Source organism: Hyperoodon ampullatus (assembly GCF_949752795.1).
Source record: "Hyperoodon ampullatus genome assembly, chromosome: 6".
In the NCBI taxonomy this organism is placed as follows: domain Eukaryota; kingdom Metazoa; phylum Chordata; class Mammalia; order Artiodactyla; family Ziphiidae; genus Hyperoodon; species Hyperoodon ampullatus.
This window is the reverse complement of record NC_136919.1, coordinates 9373764-9397477: the sequence shown is the minus strand read 5'-3', so window position 1 is coordinate 9397477 and position 23714 is coordinate 9373764. Positions and strand designations below refer to the sequence as shown.

The following is a 23714-nucleotide window of genomic DNA, read 5'->3' as shown; positions in this document are numbered from 1 at the left end:
AGTTTGGGGGATTTTATTTCTGCATTGTTTCTAATGCAGATAGCTTTTTCTACATCCTACAGTACATTTTTTCCCCAGAGATAATGTTCTTTTTATCTTGTTGTGTGACCTTTTTTACAGGCCCTCGTGAGGATATATATTTCTAGACTGGGTGTTGGCCAAAGGGCAGGATGTGTGAGTTGCTCCTTCCCCCACCCCTCTCCCTTGGGCGCTCATTGTTTGGTGGTGATCTCCTGAACCATCATTACCTTTCTCTGTTCGCATTAGTTTTTTTTTTTTTTTTTTTTTTTTTTTCCGCATTAGTTTTTGTAGACCCTTGGTGACTGGAGTCTGGCTAGAGCCACGTCCGGCCCTACAAGTCATATAGTCCTGATGTCTTTTTAGGACATGTATCATTTCATCCTCCTAGTTTGAATTTTTTTCAGCCTTTTAAATATTTTCAGCTAATGATTCTTTATACCAGTGAAAGTGAGTAAACAAATGTTATTTCTCATTATTTAGGTGATATACTGTTTAAATATCTAGAGTAGTCTGTCATTCTGACTCAGAGGGGCCTTGTGTCTAAGGAACATCCTGACCCAGAGGTAGCACAACCACACACCTGCCTCCACAGAGTTACATTTAACACATTGTCCTAGAAGAGTGGCTTTCAAACTTTTGGGTCTAGGACTTTCATAGTCTTAAAAATTGAGGATTCCATCCTGCTGGAGAAAAAAAAAAAATGAAGATTCAAAAGAGCTTTTGTTGATGTGGATTATGTTTATCTATATTTACCTTATTAAAAATTAAAACTGAGAAAAATGTAAAAGAGTGATGACATCCTCATAAGCTTCTGGAACATTTTTCTGTCTGCTCGTGAGAGGATGAGAGGGAAAAAGGCAAGTGATGTCTTAGCGTTATTATGAAAGTAGTGGTGACCTCGCGGTCTCCCCGAGAGAGTCTGAGGAACCCCTGGAGGTCCCTGGAGCACACATGGGAAACTGCTGCCGCACGCAGAAGGTGGTTTTGATATAGCCAGAAAACAGAATGGGAATTGTGATTTAACACCACAAAATCTGTTGGTTGCAAGTGTGTGTGTTTGTGTGTGTGTGTGTGTACGTGTGCACGCACAGGGGGTGGAAGATAGAAGTGACATCTGTCTCTAACCATGAGTCCACCGCTGCCGTACCAGCCACGGGCCCCTCAGCACTGCCCTCCAACAGTTTGAGAGGAGAGCCGGCATTGCGGCTGCCTGGGCAGAGCCATCTTCATTACATGTGGCCACTGGGTTCGGAAGATTAATGGTAACGTTTTAAAAATTCACACAGACCTGGAATCAGCACTAGAAAATACAGATTTAAATTAACAAGGAAAAAGCAGAATCCCATCAAGGAAATAAATCGTGCTGGCAACTATTGTCACATAATAAAATGTATTCTATAACTGAAGGGCTTTTATATGGAGCTGTCTGCGGCTTAGTGGCCATGTTAATTGAATAAGGTGCCAAAGACTGACTTGGGGGAAAAAAACAGAATTTCCCTCAGCCTCTGTTTAGCCGGAGCTGTGGTTGGCAGCACGTGCGACGCTGACCTATTTATTACAGAACAGCCAGCGCCCGTGCAGAGAGACGTGATGGCTTGCAGGGTATGCCCTGTCTTCTCTGGGCCATTCTGGGGGTGGGGGACAGGGAGGAAAGCTTGGTGAAGCTCCCCTAGGATTCAGGGGCTGTCCTAGTTGGAATTCTCTGGTTACCAAACAGATTTTGGAATCATGATCCATCATTTGAGTCAAGTGGCAAAAATTGCTGGCCTCTAACGGTCAGTCCCCTGTTCCAGTGGTCCAAGACCTACTGGGGATGGTACCAGAGGGTCTTCATCTCTAGGTGCCACCCCAGGTAGAGCCAGTTTCCTGAGTTCTTGGGTTTACTTCTCCTTGGCCTGCTGGTGATCTTTATGAACTCTCTTAAAATCTAAAGTATACTCTTCTAGATCAACAGAGTGATCTAGAGGGATCATAGAGTGATCAACAACTTTGGGGCCCATTGAAATGACTCCACTGAAATTGCTGTCTGGGGGGGTCCCAGCCAGCATCATGGTCATGGACTTCACATCTCAGCTTTGTGTGATGCCGTCTCAGCTTTGTTTGATACTCGTTCTTGTAACTCCCCTGGCTTAGGTGCTTCAGAAGAGCTGAGTGTTTAGTGCCCATGTTCTACTGAAGTGCCTGCTGCTTCTTTCTTTCCTCTTCCAGCAACCCCCAGTGCCATGAGTGGGGCATCCCTTTAATCTTATTAGATCATCAGGTTATGGGCAATAAGCCAAAGAGTGTTGGGTTAACTGATTATAATTCCAAGTGTAAAAATAAGGGTTTTATATTTTTTCTCAGTAGGCGCTATGGTAATGGGCATGGGTTCAGGCTATTAAGTAGTCTCTAAAATATTTTAAATAACTGTAAAATATTTTATCATATGGCTGTACTGTAATTTTTTAAGTGGTCCCCTATTATTTGATATTTAATTTGATTCCATTTTTTGGCTTTATAAGCAGTGCCATGACGAAGGTAATTCCTGTAAGTTTCCCCAAATGATCTCTAATTGCAGGTCAGAACTGGATTCATTGGTTCATTCAACAGCATTAGGTCATCTCCTAGGGTTCTCCCTAATAATTTTTAAGTGCCCACTGTGTGCAGGGCACTGTTGTAGGCGCTAAGGATACGGTGGAAAGAGAAAGTGTCACGGAGATCGTGTCCTGGTGACACATATAAACAAATCGACAGTCCTGCTAAGCGGGAAGGGCTCAGCAGAAAGGGAAGTGAGTGTGGGGGGGGGGGCGGGCGCCGCCAGAGAGAGGCGGGGTGCTTCCCCAGGGGTGCCTGATGGAAGCAGGAACAGCAAGTGCAGAGGCCCCAAAGAGGGAATGCGAGTGAGGGAAGGAGGGGACCAGAAGCAGCTAGTGAGGTTGGAGGGTGTGAATGCAGGGACCACAGACAAGCCCAGGTCAGAGAGGAGGGATGGGCCAGAACTGGCAGGACCTGCCTGCTGTGGGACAGCTCAGGTTTCATTCTAATGCAGAGGGAAGGCACAGGCGTTTCATAGTGGTCCTGTACTGAGGCCCTCGGGAGCGGGGCTTAAAACAGTGCCAGGGGGCTTCCCTGGTGGCGCAGTGGTTGAGAGTCCGCCTGCCGATGCAGGGGACACGGGTTCGTGCCCCCGGTCCGGGAAGATCCCACATGCCGGGGAGCGGCTAGGCCCGTGAGCCATGGCCGCTGAGCCTGCGCGTCCGGAGCCTGTGCTCCGCAACGGGATAGACCACAACAGTGAGAGGGCCGCATACCACCAAAAAAAAAAAACAGTGCCAGGGAGGGCAGAACAGGAATCGTACTGCCACGTGCTTGGCACGTCCTGGTGCTGTGCTGTCGGCTCTGCCTGCGTCTGTGCACTGGGAGGTAACACCCCCTTGCTGGAGGGCACCCAGCCCCTGCTGGTGGCACTGGGATTTGAACCTACGTCGGGTGGACTCTGGGCTCGGTACTCTTCACCACTACACCAGCACTGCCTCCATTGGGTGTCCAAATCTGCCTGTAGCTTTTCCCTTTTCCCATATTAGAGGGAATGTGACCTGTGAGGGTCACTGAGCTGGTAAGTGGCAGACAGGTTGGGTCCCTGGCATCATCGGTTTCCCCGGGCATCTCAGGGTGGACCCCAGATTCCTGGTTGAGTGATCTCACTCTGTGTACCTGATGGTAAAGATGATCCATCAGGGCAACTTTAAGATGATGATGGTAACCTCCAGAGGACACGTGGACCGACCTGTTCATGAATTCTAGCTCGCTTCTGTCAGCTTCGTCTCAGAGGGCCTCAGTTTCCTGTTCTGTTAACTGAAAGTGATTGTTCCTGCCTAAAAAGGTTGCTGAGAGGATTAGGCAAGGTGACACCCGTGAAGGCACCCAGCCCAGCACCTGGCAGGTGGGTCCCCACCAGATGCCGAGGAATTAGAATCTCATTTCGCTCTGAGGCTCAGCTGACTGCAGGGCCGTTCCTGTGCGTCCTCACTTTCAGGCTGATAGGAGGTTGTTGAGCGCCCCTGGGCCACTTCTCCTTCAGCAGGGGACTTTTTTGTTTGATTTAACTACAGGTGATCTGTCTCCTAGGCCCAAACTGTCCACTCTCATTAACGGGAGGCCTCGGTGTGCCTTTTCGTTCTCCTGTCCCCACGTCCCTTCCTCCCTATGTCCAGGAACAATAGAAGTGAAAATGCAAAAGCAGCAGCTATTTGTGGTGCAGGGACCCCTCTTCCTACGGCCATCTCTGGCTGGGGGCCGTCCCACCGTCTGGTCTTAATGCTTCCCCGTCCCCCTCACTGTCAGCCACCAGAGCTGGAGTTTTTGGTAACCTGATTTCAATTTGATTGATTCCTGTTGAGCAATTGGTCTGTAAAAGAGTCAGGCCTGCAACTTGAAATCTTTTTCCGCTGTGGCCTCTCCCGTTGCGGAGCACAGGCTCTGGACGCGCAGGCTCAGCGGCCATGGCTCACGGCCCCAGCCGCTCCACGGCATGTGGGATCTTCCCGGACCAGGGCACGAACCCGTGTCCCCTGCATCGGCAGGTGGACTCTCAACCACTGCGCCACCAGGGAAGCCCTTGAAATCTCTTTTAATTTCCCATTTACCGCATCAGCCCCACATTGTCTATCGTATGTGATCAGAAACTTTTTCGTTTTTTTTCCCTTGTAAATTCCTGGTTGCTGCCACCACTGACTTCTTATGTCATACCTGTTTTCCTCTGTCGCAGAGGGGAGTGGGATGTGTGGTGTCATGGGTCTCCCAGAGACCCCCTGAGTCTAACTCAGCAAACATACAGGCGAAAGTGCAATAGTAGAGGCAACAGCAGTTCATGTCCAAAAAGATCCAGGGGTTTTAATGCCGTAGGTTCAACACTCGATTTGTTCAACGGCCATTTGTTCAATGATTGTCTACTCTGGGGAAGAAATTGTCCTAGAAAATGGGGGTACCAACTTGATCTGATCTGGTCCTGCTCTTGAGAAGGTGTCTTGGGATAACTGGAGTGAGAGAGGATGCACAGACACCCAGTCTAGCCTGGGACAAGCCCAGCAAGGGTTTCACCAAAGGAGAAAGCTTAGGTGGAGTCTTGAAGGACGAAGGGGAGTTTGAAGAGGAAAAGGAGGAAATGGGGATTCTAGGAGGAGGGAGTGGGGTGGCTGAAGAATCAGGCTGAGGCACGAAAAAAACGTGGCAGATTCAGAGATGTACAGGACTTTCACTCTTCCTGGTGGAGGGAGGGGTAAGCAGTGACAAGAGAGTCTGGAGAGGCGGGCTGGTGTGTGAGGACGGCTAAAACCAGGGTACAGATGTGGGTTAGGTTGCCCAGGGAAAGTGTGTGGAGTGAGAGAACACACTAAACCAGAACCCTTGCCAACAGCAACCCTCACAAGGTTGGAGGAGGAGCCAGGAGGGGCTGCTGCGAGACAGAAGGAACTAGGCCAGGGGAGGAGGAGTTGCAGAGTGGGGTCAGCTAGGCAAAACCTGTTGCCCCAGAGAGGCAGGCAGGTTCGACCAGGAAGTCCCTGTGGACAGGGCAGCTGAGGAACCGGGCAGCTTGATTCTCTAGCATACACTTCTTAAGTCCTGTGGGCCGTAGAATTACCCCAAAACTGTTCACTTAGAGGGTCACAGCAGGTGATGTTGACGGGAATTGTTGAGTCTGCACGCAGTAGGTGCTGCATAATTGCTTGCAGTTCCATGACAGTCCTCATCGTGACTGGCTGCTCTGTTCCCATCTACCGTGGCATCTCAGTTTTTTCCCTCACTTTCCCGCAAGCAGGTCATCTTTTAAAATTGTAAATTGGATCTCATCACTTCTCTGCTTAAAAACCCTTCAGGATAAAGTCAGAGCTTGTGTGGGGTCTTGGGTGCCGTGGCCCCCGAAGCTCTCTTCAGCCTGGTCCCCTACCCTCTCCCTAGCCTTCAGGCCCTGATCACCCCAGCCTCCTTCCAGGTCCCCCCCTCAGCCAGACCTCCTGCTGCTTAGGAGGTGCCCCAGAGCCCCTCCCTGCCTTACCCCTCCAACCCTGCCCATCCCCAGTTCCCCACAGGAATAGCACTTCCTCGGGGGAGTGCGGAGAGTCTTCCTGCTTGCCTTGCGTCAGCCGCTGCTCCTGTAACTTCATGGACGTGTTTGTGTCCCCTGCTGCAGGGTGAGCTCTGCAAAAGCAGGGATCCTGCCTGTCCTGCCACCCCAAGTCCCCCCCTCCCCCACCCATCTGGGTTGATGTGGGCCACGGCTTGCTCAGCCATCTCTGACAGCCGAACGGCTGGGCTGACCCTGTCTTCTCATCCAAGGAGGAGGCCCTCTGTGCAGTCACCCAGGTGCACCTGTCGTCCGAGGTTCAGCCAACACGCCACCTCCTCTGCGAGCTTCCTGGAGCGGCTGCCGCACCGTGCAGATGTTCCGTGTCCTTAGTTAGACGGGATGCACCTGCTTAGGGCTCTCGGGGCACAGCAGTCTCGGGGTGTGGGTTCTTTCCCGGCTCCTGGAAAAGCCCTTGGTGTACAGTGGGTGCAGTGCCGACACCTGCCCCCGGCCAGCTTCTTGGGTGTGCTGCCAGTGCATCGCACAGAGCCCCGCGCTCAGGAGGGCCCCGCACTTGGTTTAACGCTCCGCCTCCGCTGTTGCCATCTTGAAATTCTTAATGATATTTGACAGGTCCCCCCATGGTTTTGCACCGGGCCCTGTACCTGCCTTGCGGGGGTGATGTGCGGGGCCACGAGAGAACCCTGGGATCTGTAGACCCCGGGGCCCAGCTCAGGGCGAGCCCTCTCTGCAGGGTCGCCTGTCACCATCTTAGCTCTGCTCACCCACAACCACAGTCAGTAACTCATTCTTCTGTTTGCTCAGCTTCATTGTCTAAGTGCTGTGGTCAGAGGCATCGATCAACTGCGTAAAATCCCTCTGCAGCTGCTTCTCTCCCTCCCAGGGTTCCCGAATGCGGCCTGTCTTCAGAGGCACTGCCAGGGCTTGTCAAAGAGATTTCTGGGCTGTACCCAAGGCCCACTGAACCAGACTCCCCGGAGCCAGGACTGTGAATCTGTATGGTTAGCAGTAGTGCCTGCATCTGTGCTGTGACGCACGGAACTGAGTGTGAGAACCGTCGTCCAAGCGGATGAGCCCTTGGTGTGGCGTTTGGTGTCCTCTCGGTCTGGCCCCGGCTTTGTCTCCCACAGGCAGCCTAACCCTGCAGCAGAGTCAGCTCTCCCTGACTGCCATCCCTCCTCTGAGGCGGTGTCCCCGGAAGCCCCACCCGCCTGCTTTCGTGCTCACTCAGCACGTGATTTTTATTCTCCTCCAAGCACGTGTCCTGTTGCACAGTGGCTTGTTCCTGCCCCGTTGTCCCCCCAGCCCGAGAGCTCCTTGCAGGGCGTAGCTCACCTCTGCATCCTCAGTTCCTCAGGATTGAGCCGTGGACACAGGACTCGCGCTCAGCAAGGCCCCACTCCCTGGTCCAGCCGGCCAGCCGGTGGCACAGATGTTTGCTCCTCCGGGGTCTGTGGGAACAGGCCCTGCCCAGAGTCATTCTGGGAGGTCACGCGTTTGTTGTGTGGAAAGGGCAGCTTGTAGAATGTAAGCTTTCTTTATATGATCATTACCCACCCCTCTTCCATTTTAGAAATGACCGTGTGTGACCAGAGCTACTTCAAAACAACCCCCAGTCACACCATGAAGAAGTAATTGTGTTGCTTTTGTCCCCCAGACCTGTTGGGTTTTAAATGGGTTTCCTATTATTGTAACCTTTCTTCTCGGCATTCGCTAAAGGCAGCTAATGACCACAACAAGTGGATTATGTGTTTTGATCGAATACCTGCTTAAGTGTGGGCATCGTGAGTCTTAATGGCCAACACCTGCACCATAAAAGACGCGCTGGGTTGATGGAAGGTACTTTCTGAGCACCTACTGTGTGCTCCCACCTGAGGGGGACATGCGGACACAGCAGTTCAGGGGAACGTGCCATGTGGTTCTCAGTGGGCATTTGTTTCCTGGACACACGTAGTAATAACACCTGACACCTTCATTCACAAAGTGCTTCCTGGGCTGTGACCCTCCACAGCCCCGCGGGACAGGCGTGGAAGCCACTGGATGGGTAATGGGACCAAGACAACAGGACAAACCAAGTCCTGTGCTCAGAGCTGAGCATCCTGGTCCCACTGGTGCACTTTGCCCAGTGGGTAGAGATCAGGATTAAATCACCCACTTCCTCAGGGCACCTGCCACATCACTTAAGGCTTGGGAAACCCTTTCTTCCTCTTGGATGTCCTTCCCTGTATGGAAAAAAGTGGCCACGGATGTCTGGAAACTTCTGAGTTCCTAGGGGGACTCGAGCTGGTGGGGCAGCTCAAGTCCTGCTTGAGAAGGCGGAGGTCCCCAGGACTGCCCGCTTCCCAGGCTCTGTGGGCTGTTGGTGGCGCCTGTGCTTTCTGAGCCTTGGGGACTGCTCCATGCACCCTGTAACCTCCTTTTTCTCCTCTGTCTTTCTCAGGCACATCTCTCTCACGCTCCCTGCTACCTTCCGAGGCAGGAACAGCACTCGGGCTGACTATGAGTACCAGCACTCCAATCTGTATGCCATATCAGGTACGTGGGACCACTGCGAAGGGCCAGCTAGCGCGTCTGTGTCCCAGGCACCGCCTCCCTCTACGTGTTTCCTGGCTGCTAATGGCATCTGTGTGTCTTACCTCTCTTTTTACCCCTGCAGGGGGCCTGTTCCCTGCAGGGACCAGGCCTTCCCTTTCCTCTGTGTCGCCGTAGCGCTTAGTGAAGGGCCAGATACTCAGCATGTTTTGAAACTAATGATGAAAAACAATGCGTGGATTTCACAAGCTTGAAGGGAGGTTTCCAGAGAATAGTCACCACATCGCTCACCTGCCAGATCCAGGGCAGGTTCCCTGCGGGGACTGGGGACCCCGCACACCTGAGGCCTGGTGCCGCCTGCCCTCCGTATCCACGCCTGTCCTCATCTCTCATTTCTCAAAGCCAGGTCTGTGATCAGCGGGTGCGCTGGCGTCTCCCCCACTCCCAGCCCCATCGTATGAGTCTGTGATTTCTGAACTTGGCCTTGAAATGGATAGTGTTACCTTGGCAGGAACTTCGTCAGTCCTGGTTTCCTTTTTCAAAAAACTCACAAGCCTTATTACAGAATTGAGATTCATTAGGTGCCTGGCAGGGCAGGTGACTTGCTAAGAACTGAGGAGACCCACAAACTTGACTCTGATTATACAGGGCCTCCAGTTGGGGGGCGTTTGTATATAAGGGGGAAATGGCAAATCGGTGCCACTTAGCAGCACATACCCTTAATGGTGAGTGACGTTTTGAACACGGGAACATGGCATTCATTCATGTACCATAATGAATCGGTTATTTGAAAGGTAATCTTTTTTCTAAAAATTGCAACTTCAGGTTACTAAATAGATGAAATAGAACAATGGTATAATTCGTGTCAGTATTAGTTTTTCTTGTTATGATCACTCCCTAATAGGTTTGGAAGTATAAGCAAAGGCCAGTTGTTCCGTTTCTGGGTGGCGCTCCTGCTGGGGAAGGGGAAGGGGAACGACAGGGATGTTCTCGAAGCCCTCACCCTGGCTTTTCTCCAGGAGCCAAGCTCCCCAGGGCAGCGGGAACGTGTTGTCTAAGGGAAGCATCTCCAGGGAGAATTTCTTTTGTGCTCTGGCTATTTCAGCAGAGTCGACAAGGAGCATAACAAGTGTGGAAAGATGACCTATTTTGTAGAAAAGCTGAATATTTCCCCAGATGCCTAGTGGCAGAGTGGTGCAAAATAGGTCTGTGAAATCCAGCAGGGCAGCCCCGTTCGGAATGCACATAAGGAAAGCTCAGTCAAAGCAGATGACTTTTTTCCCCTCCAGCTCGCAAATCTTTTTCCAGCCACGGGGTTCGGCTGCCCCCACTTTACCTGAATTCTCTGATGGCTTTCCCAGCTGTTGACGTTTCTGCAGAGAAGGGCCCACAGAGTGAAATCTCCTCTGGTTTGGCAGGAATGTTCCTGTCTGCCTCTGGGCCACTGCTTCCTTGCCCCGCGGCTTCGATGAGGTGTTGTCTGGGTTCATTTCAGCTGTTAGTTTAGCAATACCGAGGTAACAGCCTCAAGACGCAGGGGAAGCCATTCAGAAACTTCCCGTTACATTTGCGTAAGTGGCAGTCAATTGGATTTTATCTTCCAAACAGAGGTAGTTGAGGCTGTGGCCCAGGGCAGCAGGCAGCTCGGGCCTCCTCGGTGGTGGCAGCACCAAATTGCCCCACCAGGGTCCAGGACTGCTTTGTTGTGATGCTGCCAGGCGCGCCCTGCGGAACCCGCAGGCTCCATAAGGCCTGCAAACTCAGCACTGCGCAGCCGTGGTGCAGCTGGGAAGCCTGCCCAGCAGCAGTCTGCCTGCGAGCCATTCTGGCTAGAAGGGAGCAGAGACCGCCCCCCCACCCCACCCCCCGTTCCCACAGCATTTGTCACTGAGTGGCATGTCTCAGTTTGGTATTGCGAAGTTAAGGTTTCAGTGGTTCACTCCAAAAACAGTCAAGGCAACGTGTGCGCCAGCCCCCAGCCCCCAGCCCGTGCACGGTGCCCAAAGCCACGATGTCTGGCGCTCTGCTGGTAGTGGAACGAAATCACCAAACTGTTCTCCTCCCGAAGCAGCTCTGGCACGCGTTCGCTGCGGACGTCAGGCACTGAGCCTTTGGTGCGAACTCCTGGTCTGCTCTGGTTCGTTCCTGAAACCGTTTGATTACTGCGCCCCTTGCTTGCGGCCCCTTCCTAAGATAAGTAGGTTTCCAAACAATGTAATTAGAAGTTTGAAGAGCAGCCCACATTTACTTTGTACGTATGGTTATTAAAGTAATATATACTTTTAAGTGTTTTCCCAAGGGCATACCTGTTAATATATTCCTTCTGTACCTTTCACTGAGACAGTTCATCTCTGTCCTGCCTGCAGAGGGAGAGACACTGCTCAGAGCTGCTGAGAGACCGGTGGACACAGCATGTAGCTCTGTCCCCAGCACACAGAGGTGCTCGTGAAATGGTTGTGGAAGGAAGGGGGGAGGAAGGAAAGCATTTAGCCTAGTGTCTGCCTTGCCTGGGGGTGCCCTCTGTGACCTCTGGGGCAGGTGATCGTCCTCATTTGCTGCTCCAACCCTACAGTGTCTGGGCCACCATCTCTGAGCAGCCCAGCCCATCTCTGCACGGTGCTCCCGTGTTCAGCGGGGCTGTCTTACTCTATGTTCATATCCATCCAGCTGTCTGGGGTACCACGCGTCCCGTCAGCGTTGCATGCCGACTGTTCTGCGCTGTCCAGCCAGTGGGTAGTTCTCTCTTGCGCACAGAATTGGGGTGAGGAACATCGTGCTGAAATCCTGAGAAGCTTATTCCCTTCTCTGCCATCTTGTACCCTCATCAAAACGGCCATGAAGCACACCTTTGATCCTCACACTTCCTCTTCCAGGAATTTCCTCTGGACAATACAGATGTGCAAAAAAGATTTATCCACAAGGGCGAGCACTGCTGCTTTTTAAATATAATACCCAAAAACGGGGTGGGGGGGTGGATATCGTAAATGTCTAAAATAAAGGCAAGTGGTTAAATTATGAAACATCCATACGGTGGCCTTAACTTTTCAAGCATCAGAAACAGTTCTGATTTAGATAAAAAGATGTGCATGAATGCTGTTAAGTGACAGTCAGGACGTGCAGTGTGATCTCATTTTAAAAAATATATCTAGGGCTTCCCTGGTGGCGCAGTGGTTGGGAGTCTGCTTGCCGATGCAGGGGACACGGGTTCGTGCCCCGGTCCGGGAGGATCCCACATGCCGTGGAGCGGCTGGGCCCGTGAGCCATGGCCGCTGAGCCTGCGCGTCTGGAGCCTGTGCTCCGCAACAGGAGAGGCCATAACAGTGAGAGGCCCGCGTACTGCACACACACACACACACACAAAATATATATATATATATATATATATATATATATATATATAAAGGTCTGGGAAGGTACATGCCAAGGTGTTTATAGTGGTTTTCACTGGATTTTCCTGCTCTTCTTTTTGTTTCCTTGCGGTGTCTTATTTTTCTGTGATAGCACATATTGCTCTCGTAAGAAGAAGCAATATAGGACCGATGTTAACTTGTCACGCTCTGGGGAAGCCTTGCCGATTCCGGTGATCGCTGTCTTTTCTGAGTGCTCGCAAGTCTTCTGACTCATAATATGCTTTCAAATTCTAGTGGATATCACTTCCAGGCCACAGATCAATAACTATCTTACTATCCCTTTCTGAGGACATGATTTTTTCCTGTTGTTCAGTCCCCTGGAACCTCCTGTCCACTGATGTTCCTCAGAGACCACTGACTTACCTTTTGCGCCCGGTGGCCCTCCAGACACCGACTGAGCGTGAAAGCACCAGGCTGCTCCAGCCGTCTCCTCACCTTTCTTGCCCCTCAAATTCCCCATCACCGTGTTATTCACTCCTTAGGGTTTGAGGATGGTTTTCCTTGAAAGAGTACATGAAATAAAGTGGTGGGTACCTGGTTTGTCTCACTCTGTGACCTGCATATAGTAGGGCTGGCGAACCACTTTTTAAATTGTCCTTACTTGTGATAAATGGCAGCTCATGGCTCATGCTTTCCTGGCGATGTTCTTACTGGTGTGTCTCCCTCAGTTACATGCCCTTAAGATCTTCTCCTGGGAGGACTGGCTGCAGGGCCATGTTGATTTCTCTGGATTCCATCCCAAAGCCCCAGTTCCTAGGTTTCCTTGTCAGAACTTTTAGTGGCTGTTAGTTTTGTTTTAAAGAATATCTTCTCCCTCCTGAACATCTTCTACTTTCATCCCAGATGATGGTATCGTCCCTTTTTTTCCTTATAATTTTTTTAGATATTTAGGTGTCTGACCGTTTGCTCATTTCTCTTCCACCTATTCCAGAAAGATTTAAGGTAGCTGCAAAAATGCAGGTAACAAAGTGAAAACGGAAGGGAAAAAGTAAGAGTGAATGAAAATACAGGATAGCAAAGTAGGGCGCAACTATGGGTGAGGCTTTGCATGAAGCGGAGATTCTGGATTTGGTTCTGAGTCAACAGTTTGCTTACGGACAACCTAAAAATAAGCTGGTTGTTGGAGGAGAGCCTAACTATTCCTTTTATGAAGTTTTCTCTGTACAGAGGGCCCTGTAAGGTGCTGGGAACAGCCGCTTTTCCGTGCGTTTGATAAGGACTGACTGTATGCCCATGTGAGGCAGATCCACTCATGTTTGAACCCCTAAAATGTTTGGAAGTTGAGTGAGACGTTTCTTAAGAAATGCTCTTGTGCTGGGCGTCATGTGCCTTAGAGGCTGGGGACCTTGGGGGACGTCAGGAAAGAGGAGGTCCCCAACGTCCTGTCCAACCTGAGGGCCACCTGTGCCGAGGGTCCCTGTAACAAGCAGCTCAGCCCAGAGGCACCAGGATTGCTTTTTCCAACCTAGGCATGTCTTGTCAGCCACGTGGCAGGTTTTACTTAAGGAACGGGTGACAGTAGGTATGGGACACTACGCTGTAAGGGTCTTTTGTTTTTGTGGTGGTTATAAACTGATTTATAGCGCCACGTAAAGAATTTTTACCAAAGGACTTGTTTTTCTCTGTTTTGAAAAAAATTGACACAGTCATATAAAATTAGTACAGTAAAGCAGCTGCATATTAACACCAGCATGTAATAAAACCCAAAATCTCCAACTCAGCCCACAGTTTCAGGATGAGCCACATGCAGAAATGCGCTGAGGCCTCGTGGGGCAGGGAAGCACCTTTTAGCGCCTGACACCTTCATCTGTCCGTCAGCACCAGGCTGACCACGTGATTTATCTTCCACTTCATCACTTTTGAGAATGAAAGGGGCACAGAGTTGCATCAGGACAAAGCCGGAACCTGGAACCGAGCCGGCAGACAGGGGCTGTGGTCACCTTGCCTTTAGCTTTTCTGTTTTCTTCAGGTTTTTTTTTGTTTCTGTTTTTGTTTTTGCTTTTGTTTTTTGATTGCTGGAAAAGCCAGCTTATTGCCCTGCACAGCTGTTGCCTCTTAAAAACCAGTCTCTTTTCAAGATGCTTGACATCAGGAAGCATGTGAGAGTGGACAAGCTTGAGTCCATCGGCTGGCAGTTTAGCCACGACACTCGTGCAGAGAGAAGGAGAATTTTATCTGAAACACAGAACCCCGTACGAGCCGTGTAACTCTGACATCAGACCGGGAAAGCGCAAAGCAATTAAAAATAATTAATGATTTCTGAATATCAGCCTTCTCCATGCAGTTTTAATCTAGTCCTCATTTAAATTGGAAGATGGACATTTAATTATCAGTATTATGAAATTCATGATTTATATATTTCATCCAACTGGATAAAATTTCTGCCATCAGCTCTTCATCTTATTATGAAAGAAAATCTGTATATTTCACAGTGTGATCATTTAAAAACTCATCTGCAGCATACCAAACAACTGCAAACATATTTTCCTTTCATTTCTGGTGATTACATCATTTCTATCTTTTAATTAGGAAAAAAAAATCTCACCTGGAATATCGGAAATAAACTTAATACTGTAATGATCATAAAGCACTGCCGGGTCAGAAAATGAAGACCAAAGGACTAAAACAATAGGGTGTGTGAGAAATGCTGTTCTTTTCTGTGTAAGGTGTTCTAACAGACAGCTCCACATGTCACGTTTATGCTGCAGAGTTTGCGTGTGTGGGGTGTGTGTGTGTGTGTGTGTGTGTGTTTCTCCTTTTCCCATGCATGTGGGTGAGTGTCAGCCTGCGATTGGGTTGACAACCTCAAAGGAGGGGAAGGGCCGCCAGCTTCTAGTGGGAGCCCCGGAGTAATGTGAATCGCCGTCTGCATTCGCAGGTACCCCTGTGGCCTCTTGTCATTAATGGACATGTTCACGCAGCTTTTGTGGCCTTGAACTTCAGACCCCTGCTTTCCTTTATCCTCCGATGAGGATTTTCAGGCTCACCTAGGACTGGTTGGAGAGGTGGGGGGTGAGCACGTGGGAGGGTGGCAGGGATCCGAGGGAGGAACATCAGTTTGATGCAGCCCCAGATTATAGCATATGGGGAAAATTCCTCAATGAAGTGAAAAAATATTTATAATAACGGTGCTCAAATCAAGGAGGAAAGAAGTCATTTTAAAAGACATATAAATTTTTATCATCCCCTCTAACAGCCATTGCGTCCCTTGTCTATCCATCTATTCCTGCCCTGACAACAAAGGAAAATAGAATAAGAAAAAGCAGAAATGAATGGGAGTGGGTGGGCACTTTATTGCATAGTGTATCTGTACATCCTGACGTAAAGGTGCGGGTGACAGGTGGCCAGGTTTGCTCTGTACACAACCATGTGTGTGCTGTCAGGCGCTCACACGCTGCCTTGTTTCGATTGATGAATTGCCTGCTTTCTTGATTAAACCTTCCGTCACTTAAGAAACAAAAAGCCTGTGTTTAGATGGCAGAGTGGGACACGTCAAAAAAATCTGTCTCCTTTACCTTTGTGCAGATGTTGGGCACAGACTGTAACATGTATTATTAAAATGAATGTGGCATTTGCTGTGCATTATTCCTTTCCAGGGAGAAAGGACTGTAAATTATATGCTAATAATAAGCTTTAACCCTTTCGAAATGCAAAAGATTTAAGAGTGCAAATATTCATGTAGGCCTGGCTAATTGGACGTGCTTTCATACAGCCACCATGGTCACTGAAGTCAATGAACGAACGGTGTGTGCGGGCAGACACGCAGGGCATCTTGGGAACTCGAGGTGCTCCGCTCTGCAAGTGCCTCTGCTAGGATTTTGTGGAGAGAGACCCTGAAACCCCTTGGCTGGGCTCTGGGTCATCTTACGACAGATGAGGTCCAGAGCCATGTCCAGTTCCCCCGGCACATCTTCTGGACCTGAGCATCAGGCGTGGTCCTCTGGTGTTCTCCTCTGTCCCCGCTTATTGGTATGGCTGGGCTCGGGCCCGGCAGGTACCCGGTGTTGGTGCCTCGCACTTCCTGGACCTGGCTTAGTCCTCAGTCCAGTTGCCCAGGTGGCAGACTCATGTCCCCAAAGCACAGCCTCTCAGATCAGACCTTGTGTCCTTTCATACCTCACCTGCCCGGCGTTGGGGCTGTCGGTGGCCAGTCTCCACCTGTCCGGTGTCCCTTCCTCTGTGCCCAGCAGCTGGGGTCGCTCCCTGTGTCCTCACCTTTGTGTCTCTCTGTGCATCTGCCCCTGCCAGTCCCAGGGCCCTGGTGGCCCCACCGTCTCTTCTCCTTTCCTATGCTGAGCCATCCTTGAAGGCCTGCTCCTACACTACCTCTGCATGAAGCTTGTCTGCGTCCCTTCCAGTCGGGGCTGCTGGTCTCCTCCCACACTGCTTTGTGTTAGAGCGATTTCACCTGGGAGCACTCTGAGGCAGCGGAGGCTGTGTTTACAAGAGACGATGGAGGCTGTCTTCAATCCTTTTTGAACCCATGCGGTTGTAATTAAAGGCAGAGAGACCAGAACGACTGTTTACTTCCCTGTTCATTCAGCAGACAGCGCTGCCGTGTGCCAGGCCCCGTGTTCCCTCTTCTAGGGAAGCGTGTGGAAGAAGGTTCAGCATGTGACTGACGGGGTGTTTGGGGTCAGAAGCAGTGGGGCCATCACACAGAGCCACCGTGCATAGCCGCACTGCACAATGCGTGTGAATGGTTCCTGGCTGGAGCTGTGCAAGGACCCTGCGTTATGTTACACTGGGCAAGTCACTCAACGCTAGTTACTCACCCCTGGAAAATAATGCGGAAACCGCCCACTACCTTCCCAGGATTGTTGAGAGGATCCAGGATATAGAAGAGTATGTTATAAATCAGGAAGCAGTGCGGGAATGTCACTTCCCTCCATACTCGCCTCCCCTGCAGGGCTGTGAACAGAGTAGGAGCCCAAAGCTTTGATGAGGGTTATCACTCAGGACACACTGGCTCATCTTCTTAGCCCCGCGCTCCCTTATATGATTTTCTTTGTAAGATTACTTCTCAGCAGTCAGAGTGCTCCGACTGCTCAGGGAAAACATCTTCCTCAGGCCAGAGAAACTTGCAGTAAAGGCTCTGGCAGGGCTCGGCTTGGCATCCCCTGGAAACCGAGACCCACTGTCACGCGTCGTCACTTAGACGTTGGCTGCTTTCCGTGGCAGGCAGCCCATGAACCCTTCTCGGGAAGGTGACAGGATGCTGGCTTGAGGGCAGGAAGGAAAGACGCACTTGGCAGAGTGAGCTGGCGACTTCCATAAAATCTTCCAACGTGCCTTTGGTGTTTTTGGAGGAAAAGTGCTGGTGGGCTGGCTGCCTTCCGCTCCAGGCTTTCATGTCTGCTTTTCCTGTGCTCCACTGGCAGGAGAAAGTTACGACTTTTTCCAGTTTCGTCATCGTGAAAAATAAAAATATTATTGGGTGACAGATACTTCAGTGTGCTTAAAAGGTGGCCACCCCCCTGCTGCGCCTTCATCCTCTCTTCGGTTTTTAGGCACGGCAGAGTGTAGGCGGCGTTGGTTTAATGGGCCACGTCCCCCTCTTAAAGCCTCGAGTGAGGCAGCGGAGAGGCAGTGGGGAGAGGCGCAGCAGGAGCCAGAAGAGCCGGGTGCAGGCCCAGCCTCTCCTGCTGACTAGCCCGGGGATGCCAGGCTCGGCACCAGGCGTTTCTGGATCTAAATGCCCATGTCTCTCGACACCAGTAATTGCAATAACAACATCAGTAATTCAAATGTAGCAGTAGTTCAGCTAATCTTTTTTGGAAGTTTCCTCTGTGTCAGCCACTGTCTAGCATCTAAGGTAGCGGTGGTAACACCCACCTCCCAGGGCTGGGGTTGTGTGGGAAGGAGCCTGTGTGTTTTTCGGGTTGGGATACCTGAGGTGTTACTAGCAAATGTGTACTTACTGACTCCAGACTTCAGAGAAATTCCATCCAAACGCTGTCTTGACTATAAACTTCCCAGACACGGACAGTTAGAGAAAAACCAACTTTCTGACACCTTTCTCCCTGCATGTTTACCTTCTTTGTCTAGTTTTTAAGCAGAAATATGCCTCCATTTCCCCATCGTAATTCCCTTCCTGGCAGGCAGCGTGATTGTGGTCCTTTCTGAAGGCCCAGCCAGAGAAATGCTGAAAACAAAGGGAAGACGCTTAATCCCAGCTCTTCATCTGCTCTTAGCACTTCTTAAGAGGTTTTCTCTGGGGCAAATGCAGTCGTCAGGTTTACCAAACACTCCTGCCTAGGAGCAGCTTATATCAAATTAGCCCTTTGTTTCTTTTTCTATCTCTGTCTCTCCCTGTGTCGCAATAATAGACTGTCAGCTGAGAGGGGAAAATGATATAATTAAGGTAAATTCTTTAAACACATTTAGGGAGCTGAAGTTGCTTTTGCTTTTATTAAAATGGATTGCATTAATTTATTTTAATAATACCTAGCCTTCTTCTAGCACTTACTGTGTACAAGACTCTGTAGTAAGCCCTTTCCATGCATTTTGTTATTTAATCCCAACAAATCCTTACCAAGAAAACCTTACAGAAAACCTTTAGGATTTGTACTATTACTAGTACTATCTCTATTTTACAGATACAGCACAGCTGCCAGCGTTGCTGAGTTCCTACGTTCAAGCCTTATTTCGAGCCTCATAAAATAAGTAGCTTTATTTTACAGGTGGGGAAACTGAGGTTAGAGAGAGTGATTTGCCCACAGTTACACTGCCAGTAAGCGGGAGGGCTGACATTCAAGCCCATCCAGACCCTAAGCTCCCAGCCACTGCATGGAGGAGGCTCCTTCTGGCTGTGGACCATTTCCCTGCCTTTGTCAACTGAAGTTGGAAGGACATACACACCCAGAGTGGCTCACGGTTTATTAGGTCTCAGTGTTGTTTCAATCTCAGATGATCCCTGGCCCCTCATCTCTGGGACCGCATCAGAGTGAGGTCGCAGGGCACTGCCAAGAGCGGTGTGGCTCCTGTTGGCCATTGCTGGGCAGAACAGTGAAGAGATGAGCACACAGCCCCTCACTTGAAGCTGAGTGACCTTAGGCAAGCGGCTTCACCTTTCTGGGCCTCAGTTTCCTTGTCTGTTAAATGGGAATGACAGTGGTTTGTAGTGAAGATTAGAACCGTGCCTGGTACATGGAAGGTGCTATAGATGTGTTGACTGTGACTGTAATTATTCCACAGCCCCTCCCTCCCGCCCCTTCTCAGATTCTTTCCCAACCAGGAAAGGGAATATTCCAGATGCTTCAGGGAACCTCCTCTCCATCAGTAGGCAAGGCTACTGCTGGTCTTGTGTTGGAGACGGAGACCTTTGTCAGGGGGTGGGGTGGGGTGTGGAGCTCTGGGCACCTGGATGTCCCCTTGCTGTGGCCTTCCATCCGCCCTGTGGTGGCAGTGGGCAGCACCAACAGACCATTTCACACCTTGGGACTGAACTGTAGGCGTCTTCTTCCCCTGTCCCAGCTTCCCAGACCCTCCCCACAATAGGGCTCTTATTTGAACTGACAGTCACCTCAGTGCCATCCACTTTGAAGCTTCGTTCTCTAGATTGGGCCTCCTAAGGTGCCAGCCTCTGCTGAGGTTACTGAGCCATTCCAGACCCTGTGCGACCCTCTCCTGAGCTCCCGGTCCCAGCTCCCGTCCTGCTGGCCCCACTGCCTAGGTTCTCCTGCTCTCCCGCGTGGCCCAGCTCCCAGGCTCCAACCTGGCTGACTTATGACGGTAGTCACAGGGGATCAGCTTCCAGGTGAGCGTCTTTAAACTCCTGAAGACTTCGTGAGTAAAGGTGTGGGCGTCAGCAGAACTCGGGGAGAGGTTGGATGGCTGTACGGAAAGGATGTCAGGACGAATGCATTTAACTGCTAACGTCAGGACAAAAGACATTCTGATCTGTTTTGTAGCAGTGAAGCCACCTCTCCTCTGGACAGAATACCTGAATCCATCCATTGCTGTTCAGTTGGTGTTTGTGTCCTGAATACCCAATGCTTTTTTCCCTCTTTTTATAAATGGCCGGTGGAGGTCTTAACCTTTTATGTTTAAAAACACAATCTTCACTGCTCCAGCCTAGGGTTTGGACGGGATGTATTTATCACATGCCCCGGAGAACGAGGCTCCTTACTCCTCAGATTTGTGTTTTGATTGTCTCAGACGGTGAGTGAGGTGGAACTCTCCTCCAAGCTTGAGATCCTTTGTTCAGAGCGCAGTTTCTCGCGCCTGGCTTGTTTTACAGTGTGAACGATCTCATGATCCACTGGCGAGGCAACGTCCATAATTGAAGGAGAGGAAAGCGTGCCTCGTGGGCCCTAAGCTTCGCTCCTGGTGACACACTTAGAAGTACTTAATCGCTTCCTACCTGGAGGCAATAAACGCACCCATCTTTCTGTTCCGTTGCCTCCTGTGTTTACCTTAAATATGCCCTGTGCTAACAAAATGCCAGTGTCACTCCTGTCAGAGAGTCCTTTGGCTCACGAATCACACAGCCCCCACTCACCCTTCTTCTGCCAAAGGTGGTTGGACCTTTTCTAGGCCCAACGTGGGCAGCTTCTTTGGCCATAAGCCTCTTGGCTATTCATGCTGCTTGTAAACTTTGGCCGTCTGACTGGTTTCCCAGTTCTAATAAGGGCGACCTGTCTTTGGTGACAACGTCTTGTTCAGTGCTCAGTTCTCTGCTGGAGTCCAGGGTCCGTCCCAGGAGGTTAGGACCACGAGCCTCCTTCACTGGTGTGTGTCCAAGCAGGGCCCGGCCCGCGGGAGGCGCTCGGTGCTATTTGTCGTTGGATTGCTTCTTGAAATCCACCCTTTGTATCCGCCCTTCCCAGCTGCGTGACTTTGCACAGTTTGTGTAACATTTCATTCGTCTCCTCTTCTGAATCTTGAGGATTAGGGATAATGGATGTGAAGTGCCTTGTACTGAGCGGGCCCCGCAGAGATGGCAGCTGAATGACTGTCACAGACACTGTCGTTCCAGGGAGCGCTGGTCTTTAGTCACCTGCAGTAAGACCCCCACCTCCACCCCGCCTAAAATACAGTCAGGAGGGGCAGCTGGTCCACTAGGCAGGGCCCGAGGGGAACTCACAGCTCACACCTGGAGGGACCCTGCCCGGTTCAGGGGACTTCTTGGTGTCATATAAGACCAGCCCCCCATCCTAGCTCAGAAATTGGTAATTGCTTGAGATGTAAGTTTGTTACTGGGTAAAACAGTTTAAAAGAGAACATCTCAACATTTAAATGAGCCTCCAATTTTCCCCTTCCCTTCTCCAACTGAGAAAGGAGCATATCCGTGCTCAGGCCTCTAAACACTTTGACTTCTTTCTTCTTTGCCTTTTGGTTTGTGGCTCTTTCTTTCCTGCCCCTGTCATCCCAGGACCCTTGAGCCAGAGTCCTTACATAACTGTGAGCCAGGGCTTGGTTTCAGGGTCCATGAGAGTCACACCACCCACCAAGCACATCATGAAGGCTTCCCTGCACTCCAGAGCTGCTGCCAGGCCGGGTCCCGGCTCCAGGGCTTGTGCCGAGGGCTGGCTCGGCAGCCACAGGACACACCATGCACTGAAGACCATCTTTCTTGGGGTTTGGGAGAATAGTTTAAACAACTTTCTTAGATGTCCCCATCCTAGGGGAGGAAGCCAGGGTATCTGTCGATGCTAAGGGATTGCTCCTTTCTTCAGACTACATTTTTCTAAAAAGATATTGTACCTTTTATTTGAATTTAATGAGAACAGACATTTTAAACAGAGGTTAGTCATTTATTTTTGCAAACTATTGTTTTGATTCATCATTTTTGCAGATAATTAAATGGTTCAGTTGGCACAGTGTGTCTACTTTATTTAAAAAGGTAATTTTGGAAGAAGAGAGAGATGCTATTTTTTGGATCACTGCACAAGAATTGCTTTTATCTTCATCTTTGAGCATAGTTTCTGGTTGTTTTGCCGAAAGGCTCTCTCATGTTCAAGCATTTGGTGTCATCTCTGGTCTGGGGGGGGGCTTGCCCTTGAATGATTGGGTTGTTAGCCTCTATGCCCTTTGAACCGGGAGGTGAAGAATAAATTCTGTGCTGTTACCTTTTAGAAAGACTCTTAGGTTTTAATTGGATTGGGGAAAAGAGCCTACAAGTTATGAACTTTGCAGAGCAGCAGTTTTTATGCTAAAAACAGATTAATTGTAGCCCTCGCAGTGGGTGGAGTTTAAAAGTCAATTACTGCTTGTCCTATTATAATTTACACACCTAGGATTTGAAAAAGTCTGTCACTTGGTATAAAAATGAAAAGGTTACGTGTACTAGTTTGAGTATTCCTGTGACTTTTCATTTGTAAATGCTTTAGCTACACATATTTGTGTGTGTGCAACTTGTAGCTGCGGAGTTCTAATATTACTACAGCTGTGAGCAGGATTCTTCAGGAAGGGTAACCTTTAAGATTTCATTCTTTAAATCCACAACCGCTTGGAACATAGTCCTTTGTTTGGCGGTTCATTCCACTTGTAGGCACCGTGGCAGCCCCTGCAGGGCCTCGGGGACACTCCACTCCCGGGTCATGAGCCAGTAGGGGATGGCCCTTCAGGGGTCAGTTTTTTAAAAACAAATTGCTCACGACGTTTGCCTTCTTTGATTTGCCCGTGTTTGCATCCTGAATCCGTTAATTCACTCCTTAAAAGGATTTATTTTAGGTGGACCAATTAAAACTTTGGAAGCTGATTTTTTGCTGAGTAGCGCAGACCTCTGGAAGCACCATTTATAATACAGCTTCTGCCCTTTCCCACCGAGAGCTGTCTGATCGTGCTGCAAGCTCTGGCGCTCAGAGCACAGAACCACTGTTCTTTGTCCTCCCGTCCCGGGAAGCTGCTGTGTGCGTGGGTGTCTCCGGGCCTCCGTTGTTTTGTGGGGACCTGGCAAGTCTGAAGAGCCCAGCCCAGCCCGGGAGCGGCTCGCAGGATTTGTTTGCTTGCATAAACCCCATAGTTTAATTTTTTTTAATAGGAAGCTGCTGTGTAGTTGGGATATTTAAACAGTTATTAACCAAATGACAATTAACAGATTGCATAGACAGATTTTCTTTTGAAAACCTCTGAAATTGAGTACAGTTTGCAAAACTATCACGGCCTAGTAATGACAATGAATTTTGATTTCCCGGAACTGATATTAGACTCCTTATTAAACTATGTGCATCTGCTTTTAATTTACTCCAAATAATTGGAAAATGCAATGAAGCTTTCCAATTAAAGCACGGCTTTATGCTGTTTAATAATACCCCCATAATATTATAGCTTATGAAGTGACAGGTGAGTTGGTGTATGAATAAAACATAAAGCCAGCAATAAGGGACAGAAAACCGGAGACAGTTGTGGGGATTTTAAATGCTGGATGTAATTTGCATATATTAATCTCTTCTTTTCAGCCTTATCAGGCGTTCTTCAGTATTTGAAGTTAAAATAGCGTTGACAGGCGGGAGTACGCTTAGTTTTTTCAAGGATTTATTACTTGTATAATTTCTGATCTTTAATAAGCAGATATGACTGATCCTCATAGTTCTATAGAACTCGGTTAATTGTTCCAGATGGCGTGTACTGATTATGCAAAATTACTTTTCACACCATTTTTTTTGTCATGGAGTTTGGAGTAAAATTAAATTTTTTATAGCCTTCTTATCATGCTGTTTTACAGTGGTTTTTCCACA

At 49.6% G+C, this 23714-nt stretch overlaps 1 protein-coding gene across 1 annotated transcript in view; it reads left to right on the top strand.

The window, feature by feature from the left end:
* The window catches only part of MVB12B (multivesicular body subunit 12B), a gene marked incomplete at both ends in the record, with an annotated part of 189834 nt that overhangs the window by 99864 nt on the left and 66256 nt on the right, over positions 1 to 23714 (top strand). The window contains one exon of the mRNA XM_079705982.1: positions 8529 to 8623. Coding sequence (XP_079562108.1) covers positions 8529 to 8623 — 95 coding nt within the window. The remainder of the gene's footprint in view (positions 1 to 8528; positions 8624 to 23714) is intronic.